The 11,483-nt window shown below is 38.6% G+C and overlaps 2 protein-coding genes across 3 annotated transcripts; both read left to right on the forward strand.

The window, feature by feature from the left end:
* Positions 1 to 214: 214 nt before the first annotated feature.
* Positions 215 to 1,997, forward strand: gnrh2 (gonadotropin-releasing hormone 2). The gene is made up of 4 exons (XM_034870160.1): positions 215 to 326; positions 1,052 to 1,197; positions 1,321 to 1,404; positions 1,785 to 1,997. Exons 2-4 carry the CDS (start codon positions 1,063 to 1,065, stop codon positions 1,821 to 1,823), a joined length of 258 nt encoding a protein of 85 aa, XP_034726051.1. The 5' UTR covers positions 215 to 326; positions 1,052 to 1,062; the 3' UTR covers positions 1,824 to 1,997.
* A 599-nt stretch (positions 1,998 to 2,596) lies between these two features.
* zmat1 (zinc finger matrin-type 1) lies at positions 2,597 to 9,991 on the forward strand. 2 transcript variants are annotated; one of them, XM_034870152.1, is made up of 7 exons: positions 2,597 to 2,735; positions 5,488 to 5,594; positions 5,700 to 5,783; positions 6,098 to 6,233; positions 6,418 to 6,711; positions 8,152 to 8,242; positions 8,459 to 9,991. In XM_034870152.1, the coding sequence occupies exons 1-7, from the start codon at positions 2,597 to 2,599 to the stop codon at positions 9,438 to 9,440; spliced, it is 1,833 nt and encodes a 610-aa protein (XP_034726043.1). In that variant the 3' UTR covers positions 9,441 to 9,991. The 2 variants fall into 2 exon arrangements, with proteins under 2 accessions (XP_034726043.1, XP_034726044.1); XM_034870153.1 differs by lacking the exon at positions 2,597 to 2,735 and adding an exon at positions 3,267 to 3,563 and having other exon boundaries at positions 8,459 to 9,440.
* Positions 9,992 to 11,483: the final 1,492 nt, after the last annotated feature.

Here is an 11,483-nt window from a genome sequence, read left to right on the forward strand (position 1 = left end):
GGGCTGTCAGTGCTGTTTGCAGGCGATAATTTGGATTGGCCATGTCTTTTTGACCTCTTGTCCACTGGGACCGTTCATTTCACCACTGGGAACAGAGGGACCAAAGGGGACAGTGATGGGCGGGGCAATTAGGGAATGATAATGGAAATGTGTTTTGGGAGGGGTACATATATTGAGGAGGAGGATGTGTTTGAAGACAATCTCTACAGTAATACACTTGTAAAACTGTGAGATAGCTTAAGCAACTGACCAACTGAAGGGCAAGCCGAGTGAGCTTCTGGCAGGACGTCAACGGACACCTGTAGCGATAAGGTTGTGAGACTAAGGTAAGGACGCTTACTTACACTTCTATATAGTTTTACTGTACTCGGTCTGAAAAAGACATTGGAAATATTAGAATAACTATTACACTGAATGTTGGAGACCTGAAGATTTGATCTGTTAAGAATTGGTATTTTAGTTCAGCAGATTTACATTTGTCATAAGAACTCCACAAATCTATAAATATTACAGCATAGAATTGGGGAAAACTGTCTATTTAAGGCGATAAACGATTAAAGACCCTGAAGTTATAGCACAGGTAACAATGTTGTTCTAAATTCAATAACATATTTAGCTGATGTGTGGCAAGCAAGCATTTTACATTTTTACTTGTCAAATGAGAGCAAAATGGAGAAATGTTTTTTAGCAAAAATGCAAACTTTCAAGAAAATAATTCAGTCTAAATGTTAAACCTCATAGGATTATTGTATCTTAGCCAAAGTGTCTTGATATTATTGCAAAATAATTAGAGCTTTGTGGTGACAGACACCTCTACTCTATTTACAGCATGGTCTAGTCTGTTGAGTTTTTATTGCAGGAAAAACTAAATCAAGGATGCCTTTTTCACTTCAATCTTTATGCTACACAAAAACTATATTCCAAAGTTGAATGATGGACAATATAATATGGTATTTAAATGCTTCGGAATTTGACTTTGATTTTCTAAGTTAAATACCAAAAGGATCAAAGATGATAGCCTCTTATAGTCGGTGTCCATCTTTGCCTTCAGGTGAGAATACCATGTGTGTGTCTCGACTGGTTTTGCTGCTTGGGCTGCTGCTATGTGTGGGGGCTCAGCTGTCCAACGCCCAGCACTGGTCCCATGGTTGGTACCCTGGAGGCAAGAGAGAGCTGGACTCTTTCGGCCCGTCAGAGGTCAGGATCAGTGTTTGTGTGCCAGTTTTCTCAATCAGTGAACATTTCCCATTAAGATTGAAGATATACTGTACACCTTTACTATTTTCTCATATTCCGGATCTCACTCTCTCTGTTTCTTAGATTTCAGAGGAGATCAAGCTGTGTGAGGCAGGAGAATGCAGCTACTTGAGACCCCAGAGGAGGAGTATTCTGAGAAATATTGTTGTAAGTGAAATAATAAAGTTAATACACTATTAAGTGCTGCATGAATGCTGGTTGTATAAATAAAAGTAATTTGAGCTGCGTAATGTCCTACTGTAATCAAAGGGGCGTGTTAAACAGGTATGGTAAAGACCTCTGATCAATAGCTAATGTGTTATTTACCAAATATTCTTCTTTGATCAACACATGATCAGTGTTTTTCGTTTACACATTTGGAACAAGATAATATAATCAGATCATCTACTCTACAGTACAGGGAATCTTGATCTGTTTTGTCTTTACAAGAATGTGTATTCCCACAGACAAATAAAAAGTTGACCTGTAGCTATTTATTAAGTGTATTAAGCGTAGTGTATCTGACTCCCATGTATTACTCTTCACAGTTGGATGCTTTAGCCAGAGAGCTCCAGAAAAGAAAGTGACAGCTTTCCAGTCTACACTGCTTTTCTACCTGGTGACCTTCTTCTTCAGTGTCCATTTCTTGACGTGAAACAACTTTATGTTGATCATCTGATCTCTTCTATTTGTTATGTTTGTCAGTAAAGTTGTTTTCCAGCATACATTTATTTCCCCTGTGGCAAACAAATGTTGACGTTGTAATGCCTCATAATAAAGTATGTATTTTGATATGAACTTTTTTCATTGTTTTCTATCCAAGATTGTATATATGTGTATAGTAAAAAAAAAGTATAGGAACCTTAGATGTTATAGAAGTAGCACAGAAAAAAAATCATGATGGATGAATTTTCTTTAGATGTTTTAGTTACAGGATCCTGGTATTGTGAATGCTGGCTCAGTGTCTTGGTTTACCAGGACACTTGAATAGAACAAAAAAGGCCTATTGACTAAAAGCTCAGTTTATTAGAGTTTAAATTGTAAAAGTATTTGTTTTTTATCAAATGGGCTACATTTTGATACTTTTCAATTAGTTTTTTAATGGCGATACCGTAGGCTACATTAATTAAAACAAACTGTAAATTTACAGTACCAGTGGTTTTATAGGCCGTGTCTCGCAAATTGTCATTTTTTATGACATTTAAATTATATTTTCTAAGGATTATCCCAGTGACTTTAAGAAGAAGATTATCCTTAGATTTATACATCCATGTTATAGGCAGAATGTTTCTTCACAGCAAACACATAGACAACACAAACGTGACGTCACTGCGCAAGACCTTAACTGCTAGGGCAAAACATGGACGGCAGAAGTGTCTGTACTCCGCTGCTTGCGGAGTCAGACGCTCAAAATAACACTACTAGTACCCCTAACGCGGCTTCTGTCACAGATGCTGACAAAGTAATAAACACTAAAATAGATAGTACCCAGGTTAAAGGTGAGTTTTGTCTAGAACGTGAAAATGCAGCCGTATAGTGTCCTCTAATGCCGAGACAACGTTAGCTTTTTAGCTAACTGGCTAGGCAGCTCGACAATCGAGTGAGCTGATTTAGCTAGCTCCTTAGCTAAATGCGCTAATGTCAACTATATAACGTTAGCTGTAACCTTAAGAGTTTGGCTCAATATTTTAAATCGGTTCGTGCGTACATGACTCGTAAATGCTGCCGCCCACGTAATCCTTAGACCACCCCAAAAGTAAAACCATACAACGTCAAGAGGTTGCTCGTATTCCGAGGTCCGGGAATAGTTATCCAGTTGCTAATTGTCTTGCGAACTAGCTAGTGCAAACTCAGCCCCAACCCTAGCAGCCTTTTGGTTTAAATTAACGCCAGTCACATACCAGTGGTGAATGTTAGCTAGCAGCAAGCATGTTTTGGTAGCGGAGGCCACACAACTAGAAATACCATTATGAGTGACATTCAATTGGAGGTTCTCTTTGGCAACAGATGGTCAATCAACTCGAACTAGTCAAAGCAATGTACTGCAATACACCAGCTATAGGCAACAATGCACAGTCTAAAAGTAGTAGAATGTAGTAAAAATATATAATATTCTCAGGTTGGTGGTGAGTTTGAAGGATCTCAGTCTGACGTTAAAGTGGCAGTCTGTCCCTCACTTGGTGGTCTCGCTTACCAGTAGAACACTAAAACTATCAAGATAAGGGTATGAATACAAAAATCACCTATTCAAACAATGTACACACACGTTAAGATACAGTCCCCACAATCTCTGTTCTCTTGATAACTGCTACTGTGATTATCATTTGGTAAGTACAGTATTTGAAATGTATCCGCAGACATGAATATTTCGGGCTGTAACGGTAGAAATCAAAGTGTGCATTATTATCCATGGCAGTGCTTTGGTTATTTTTGATAGTCTACAGAGGAAAATGCTGTATGTTAGTGCATAATTAATGTACTGCATTACATTGGAGAAAGTTACAATTCTGCCATCACACTAGTATTTGGACTCAAAATATTTTGAAAGTATTCCATTTTCATAACCATAGATAAACAGCAAATAGGGCTGCAATGGTGTTGATTAATATACCAGTAGTTTTTGATAATTGGTCAGTGATTTATTCAGTGTACAATTATATAAAACAAAAACGAGCACATCTTGCATTTGTGACAGTAAAAAATAGGGTTTTACTGAATAAATGAATGTAATAAGGTAATCTATGTTTTATGAATGGCTGAGTAATTTACTGATTTTTTTCAGCTGTATTTACAAATTTTCCACCAGTCACGTCCTATGATTAGCTCAATACAGCATATCATGCCAAATCATACTAATTAAGAAGTTGTTTTAAGATGTTAATAATTGGCAGCAAGCATGTAAACAAACTGAGTTTCACATTAAAATATCAACTCGTATTTATTGATTTCATTTTAATATAATATCTGAACATGAAAATTCACACTGCGCAGTTTTGGAAAGATAGCCAGACTCATTATCAAATAATTCCCCATACAGTTGAGCAATTATGAATAATACTCATCCATAGTGCTGTTGCAAGGGTTAGTTATCTGTTATCTAGTTTTAAGTGAAAATTAGCAGAGTACGATATTCTTTATTGATGCAATCATGGCAAAGCGGCAGACCTCCTCCTGCATTGAAAGGCTGCATCAGTGCAGAAATGAAGTGGAAAATGAATATGTATCAGACATTGACTAAGTACAATTAGTACAGTCAAGGATAAAACCACAATTTTCTCACATGTTAGCAATATGCTACAAGTGTGTTTTTGTTGTATCGTACTCTAGGAGAGGAAGTGTTGAGTTGGACAAGTAGCAATTTAAATAGGAATTTGGGAAATTTAATGATGGAAGGACCTAGTTTACTGGTCTCCCAAATACTCCTTTTGATAAAAATATGTATATACATAATGTTATACAATACATAACATCTTGCTTTAAAAATGGTCTAAGGGGATGGGTGCATCTCTTTCTTGCCTTTGTCATGTGCAGTATTCCTGGCCTACAAAGGCAAGGAAAGGCAGCCATATTTGTAGCACTTATACACACATATAGTACATTTCAGCAACAGGGCAATTTAAAGTGCTTTACATTAAAACGATTAAAAAATTGAAAACGGAATAAAACGAGAATAAAAGTTAAGGTACAGTATAAGAAATTAAACATTAAAGAGCAGTTAAAAACAGTTAAACATACAAAGCAGATAAAATACAAGATTTTAGGCTGCTAGTATGGGACAATGTATAAGCCGTTGCTCTATTCGCGTAATCCACCCGCAATCGTTCCCCGAACGGAGCGATCCCACCGGTCTTACTTTTTAACTCTCTTAATATGCTAATATAGCTTGTCATACAGTTTCAACAATGCAACTTCAGTATAAGAAATGAACAATTATTTATAGAAATGCATCATAAAAAGAAACTGATTTTGAGTGTTGAATGAGAATTTTCGAACATTCAGACAATGAAAATTGCAGGAATTAGCATTTAATCCTGCAGCTTTTAATTTTTCAAAAAGTAATTTGTCTTCATTTTATCAGAATAAATAAGGCAAGTTAGCATTATATAGAACTAGGTAAGTGAAAATTGAATCAATGAAAAACTGTAATATAATACGTTTATTTTATAGCCTGTTGTTTGTTTATCATGCTCAAATAATCTTCCATTTTATTCTGGCTCACTTGTAACGGTAACAGTATTTTCTGCCACACAGGAGCCACGAGTGAAGAGGAGCTACTGAAGGCTCTCCTCACCAACGACTACTGCCATGTGTGTGAGGCTGTGCTGCTCTTTGAATCTCAGCGGGTGTCCCACTATGAGGTGTGTGCTACTTTCCAGGCATTAGACATGGAACTGCGGTTCAGTTTTGTTGCCCTCACTAGGTTGGAGCCTTTGTAATAATGTCTCCTGTATCGCTGACTGCAGGGAAAAAAACACGCTCAGAGACTCAAGGTGTACTTGCAAGCCAAGAGAGGTGAAAAGATGAACAAAGAGTCCACAGCACCCCAGGTAAGCTCTCATTTAGACATTTTACACTTCACATGTAGGTGCAATCTTGAATTAACATTAACCAATGACAGAAGATTTAACATAAACCATAATGCTGCAAGCATTTCATGGTAAACATTCTAATATGGTCCGTAGCTTTAGTGATATCCTTTATAAAAAATATGATCACATAATAGTGAAGTGCACAATGAAGATCTAAGGGATCTTCTAAGACATCTTTTTTTCTCTCTTTTCATTGTTTTGTTTTCAGTTTACATACTTTGTCAGGAAGAATATATCTGTCTTTTGACAAGGCTTGTGGCTGTTTTTTGCAGCGGACAATGACCACTGATGAGGACCATTTCTGTGAGCTGTGTAACATGGTGTTTAGTTCCCACGTGGTGGCAAAATCACACTATGAAGGCAAAGTCCATGCAAAAAATCTTCGTAAACAAGGCATTCAGCCCCCAGGCAAGTGTGGGTTGTGTGATGGACAAGTATTGTAGTGATCAGAATTTGAATATTTAAATGTTTACATAAAGAGTATAAATTATTAAATTATAAATTAAAAGTAAATTGTATTGACAGTATGATTTAACTCTGCTCAAGTTAGCTCTAACCCAAATTAACTGAAATTGTTGATTTCTTGTTGCAGTTACAGACAGGTACACAGAGGTGCGTACTTTACCAAGTCTGACTCGGGATCCTGAGGATGCTGACCAGAAATCAGCCCCAAAAGGTAGCATGGAGCATCTTCTGGAACCAGCAGCCACCACAACTACCCCCAGCACAGAGGTTGATCTGAAGGACCCTAACAAGTACTGTGCCCTGTGTGCTGCTTCCTTCAACAATCCCCAAATGGCTTTGCAGCACTACAATGGACGAAAACACCAGAGGAATCAGGCTAGACAGGAGCTGCTCAAAGAGCTCAGCGACGATGTCCAACAGGGTAACACACGCTCCTGGCTATCCACAAAGCAGTAATAATACAAAGAGCATCACACCCCAGGAGTCCGGCGCAGTGCACACTCCACATAAAACGCTACATTACATCATTTCCAACAACATACACAGAGAAGAATGAGGGCAAAAGGACATCATCCAACTGTTTTACCCAAAGATCCTCTGGTCCAGCTCAGCTAAAAACACAACACAGAATCTGTCAGCACGTTAACATGTCGTTCGTTACAGAGGCTGTTTGTAACCGTTAGGTTAGTACAGTTAGGCTACCCACAACGTCATCTTTTGGTCACCTGTTCAGGTGATGGGATGAACCATCTGTCTATCACAAACGCCATTTTAGTTTTTAATGTTGTTGTCACGCGGTGTTTGGTGTTTTAAATTCAACCACGCCTGTGGCTGCCCTGAGCTGGGCCGTGATTGGTTCTGCCTGCTACTGTTCTAAAACAAACGCCTAATTTGAAGCCTTTCAAGATGGATTTTTGTGTGATATGTAATCCATGATTCTTGCTTGATCTCATGATATCGTAAGAATCCTGCTACCGAGTGTGGTAAATGACTATATGTCAATGTCCTTCAATCTGTCTGAGATGCAAGGAGACAAGTAAAATTGCGGCGCTGTATTACCCACTGTATATAACTGAGTTAGCGTTACAGGGAGGTCATGTAGTTGCAATGAAGGTTTTCCTCAGACAGAAAATCATTCATTTACAGGAAGAGAATATGTTACAGGTGCATTGTTGCATTTCAAGCGTTGCACACAGTAATATAACCTGGATGTATCGTGAGCTGGACCGGGTAGCACTGTTACTGTGTCACAAGCCAAAGTATTAACAGATTGTTGTAGCAACCAGCCTAATAATAACTGAGATTAATACAGCACATTTCATGGAACCCACGGACGCTTTACACAGATACCGGGGGAAAAGGGAAAAATAATAATAGGCCAGCACAAACATGGACTAAAAGCAATAAAACATCTACTCTAAATTGAAGGGGGGTGTAATTTAATTAGGTACAACCATATCGTGCAATCTAATGTTATTGTAAAAATGACATAGACATTATCAATTTGGGGTCACTTTTGAATAATTTACAATCCAGTAGTGGTCTCTCCATCTGTCTTCTTTTACTTTCCCTTTCAGCTTTTAGTTCTTGTTAAATTTCCTTCTGTTTTGTGATGGCCTTGCCCCAGTATCAGCCATAACTACAGCATATAACTTCTAAAGTACAATTAGAATACAATTAGGCCTATATAAAGAAATTTCCTGCTACCTTTTACCTGGCTGGATACACTAACACAAGCTTTTCTGGTACATCTGTGACCCATAAGAGTGTGTGATCTTTAGCGCCGTCTACCTGCCATAAATAATCAAATTTGATCATGGATGCTGTCTTACGCCCTTTCCCTCCTCTATGTTGTTTACAGCCAAATCCCTGATGTGTAAGATATGTAGCGTGCAATTTAATTCTGTGGAGATGTACCAGGCCCACGTGCATGGAAACAAACACCAGATTAGGTAAGATCAATATTTTCCTGACAAACACTGTCCAATGCCATTGTGTTATCATTTATACCGCACTTAACATGTAATCTATATATATGTATAATGCTATACTGTACTTCAACTTGTTTTTCTAGATTTTTGGCAAAATTAAAGGTCTATTTAGTGACTTCTTTGATACTTACACCAATCAAATAGCAACCTAATTCCTGTTTACATGTTCTTGACTAGGGAGAAGAAGGTTGTTGACCTGTGCAAATCCCAACAAAAAGACTACAACACATTTGCAGACGAATTGGCAGATTACATTCAGGTTCAGAAGGTGCGTGGGATCATCCCCAAGGGCAGTCAAGTCCTCACTCTGGGTGACACTCAAAAAGAGGATGACGAAGAAGAAGAAGAGGAAGCATTAAACAAGGGGGATAGCATAGAACTGAACAAAACTATGCCCAACCTCCCTCCCACCTCTCACCCTTGTCATCAACCCCGCCCCGGTTGTTACTACACAGCTGAAGGGTGGCGTCCTCCATATCAGGGCCCTGCCTGGCCGCCCCGCGCCTGGGATTACAACTGCCCTGCCCCAGTCCTCCCAGGCTCAGACTCTCCACTGTTCACTAGTCGGCCCACAAAGAGAAAGAGGCACAGGAAGCAGTCAAGCTCCTCCTCTTATACTTCTTCATCATCATCTTACTCCTCCTCCTATAGCAGTAGCACAAGTGACAGTGAGGAAAGTGAATACAGACGCAGAGGAAAGAGGCGGATTAGAAGATCCAGGAGGGAAAGAAACAGGAGGCCAAGACATGATGACTCAGATAAGGAGGAGAAGAAGAGGAAGCGACAAAGGAGGGAAAGAGATAATGACTCAGAAGAGAGGAGAGGAGAGGAATCTGGAGAGTCAGAGCAAGAGAGTAGGAGAAAAAAGCAAAAAAATCACGGCGAGCGGAGAAGGCGAGAAAATAAATCTCGGGAGGAGGACTCTGCAGCGGATGGAGGGGAAGGGGTGATGGACAATTTAGTGCCAGAAGACACGATGGGCAATAGAAAAGACACTGACGTGCATATTCAGGCTGTAATGAATGTTGAGCAGGGGGAAGATGGACTGGACAAGCCAGCCAAACCTAAATACAGGAAAGAGAAGAAGAAAACAAAGGAGAAAGTAGACAATAGGACAGAGGAGGAGAAGCTGTGGGATGACTCCATTCTGGGCTGTTAAACTCAAAAAGCCCTGTTAAACTGTGTCTGTTGAACTGCTGTCATTTGGGCAAAACATTAAGATATCATGAGCATGACTTTGAAAATCTCATAAACTGTCTGTTAAAATAATCTTTATAGCAGTTAACAAGTGAGTTTTTACTATCTGCTCTGACAGCGCCATAGTGTTGTCCTTCATAGATGTGCTAGCTGGCTAGCCATGGTTAGCCAACTTATATTTGTAAGGAATGAATGAATTGAATTTGGAGGGGTTTCTTAAACACATCCACAACTATAATAACTTTATTTTTCACTATGACACTTATTAATATCTTAGATTGAATTAATTTGCACATCTTTGTTGACTTTTGGCTGTAATATTTAAAATGTCTTATTTTTTTGCTTATCTTTTAGATCATCAAGTCCTCTTGACATCTTAATACATCAATATGTTGCTGTATTTGTGCTTCTGGCAAGGACTTGATAGTTTGTGATCCCTTTAGCAGCCTGTGGTTGGCACTGTTGAGCTTCATTCAGCGTATAAGTAAAGCAAATAAAAGCCATTAGATGTTAGAAGTTTTTTTTTTTTTTTTAAAGCTGTCTGCTTTCACTCAGAGTCACGCACTGGAAAAAGCCTATCAGAGTGCATCTCTGATAGCCTAAACAGGTTGTATGTTGTAAATAATGGAATGATGGAATTATGATAAGTTGTCTGTTGCACATCAAAACTATTTTTGAAAAAAAATGAGAGTTGACATTGCCTTAGTCTAGAGTGCATTGTCTGCATGTGCATGTGTTATGGATGTATTTGCACATCCAACCAGCTCACAAAGTATTTGGGGTCAGACAGGTGCAAATGTTCAAATGAGGACAGCTCTTTACAAACTTGAAAATGTATGTTCAGATGCAGTCTGTGAAGAATTGAACAAAGGCAGTCTTACGGTATTTAAATGTCACTGAAGAATTTGGTAAAGTTGTTGCCATTTATTCAAATTTCCAACTGTCTTTTTGACTCATAAGCATCCACTCAAAATATAGCTTTTTTATTTAGAAGATATTTCTCTAATACTGTAGGTCCTTAAGAGTCCAAAATAGTCTCACAGTCTAAATGCCTTGACTGGACCGGCCTCTGTTTGATTTTATTTGTGCAGCATACGTTTTTTGGACCACATTGTAAAACTTGATCAGTAAGTGCTACGCAAGTTTCTTTCTTAGGCAGCTTCATGAATTGACAAAGGGCTTGTTTGGCTATGTTAAAACTAGATTTCCCGAAAATTCAAGATTTAGGTTAGCACTATAGACTCTGATAACAGACTAAAAACCTGCTCAAATAGGCCTGCAGATTAAATGTCTTTTAATAAATAATACCTTCTTCTTTTTTTTTAAAGACATTATTTGCTTAAGATGTGTTACACTACCTGGACTAACTTTAACGTCTGGCGTGCTGTATGTCAGATATTTGTTTGCATTAGGATCCTGAGAGCAGAATGGTGCACAATATGTGGCTTTTTGGAAAAGGAGAACAGTGTCACAAGATTCAAGCTGAGAAAGTGTTATTTGAAAAACATGCATGCAGCAGTCAGACCAACAAAGGCTTGATAGCTCAGCGATGTGTAATGAGCAGCTCTGAAGCCCCCTGAGATCTCCTGTTTTCAAAGAATCCTGCGGTCTCGTTCCCTGTCTTGCTCGAGTCTCCGACCCCCGTAGAGCTATATGGTACCCACATCCTCTCACTTTAAGACCCCCACCAGACCGTTCTACACATTAACCTTTTATGCACACACAAAACATTCCTGAGACAAAAAAAAATCCACAGAAAACACTCTTAAGCGCAATTTAGGTTTACAATAAAACAACTTTGTCTATCCAAGGCCTGAAAATCCTCTTTATTAAGGAAAGTTTGAGGATAATCAGACATTTGGACAGCCAATCCTCATTTTAAGGGCAGAATGGTTGGAATATATAGAAAGGCCAATAAATGGGACGGAGTACTTTTAATGTGGAGTAAAGAACATAGAAGTAGGTTTTTAAGTAAGACATCAACTGCAACAAAATCTTCACTGCC

This window comes from Etheostoma cragini, chromosome 4 (assembly GCF_013103735.1).
Source record: "Etheostoma cragini isolate CJK2018 chromosome 4, CSU_Ecrag_1.0, whole genome shotgun sequence".
Classification (NCBI taxonomy): domain Eukaryota; kingdom Metazoa; phylum Chordata; class Actinopteri; order Perciformes; family Percidae; genus Etheostoma; species Etheostoma cragini.

Excerpts from the sequence above, each read along its gene's own strand:
- gnrh2 (XM_034870160.1), top strand. The coding sequence starts at position 1,063 with ATGTGTGTGTCTCGACTGGTTTTGCTGCTTGGGCTGCTGCTATGTGTG. Across the intron at positions 1,198-1,320 it reads ACTCTTTCGGCCCGTCAGAG|ATTTCAGAGGAGATCAAGCT; the intron begins GTCAGGATCAGT and ends TCTGTTTCTTAG. Across the intron at positions 1,405-1,784 it reads GTATTCTGAGAAATATTGTT|TTGGATGCTTTAGCCAGAGA; the intron begins GTAAGTGAAATA and ends TACTCTTCACAG.
- zmat1 (XM_034870152.1), top strand. The coding sequence starts at position 2,597 with ATGGACGGCAGAAGTGTCTGTACTCCGCTGCTTGCGGAGTCAGACGCT. Across the intron at positions 5,595-5,699 it reads AGCGGGTGTCCCACTATGAG|GGAAAAAAACACGCTCAGAG; the intron begins GTGTGTGCTACT and ends CGCTGACTGCAG. Across the intron at positions 6,234-6,417 it reads ACAAGGCATTCAGCCCCCAG|TTACAGACAGGTACACAGAG; the intron begins GCAAGTGTGGGT and ends TTCTTGTTGCAG.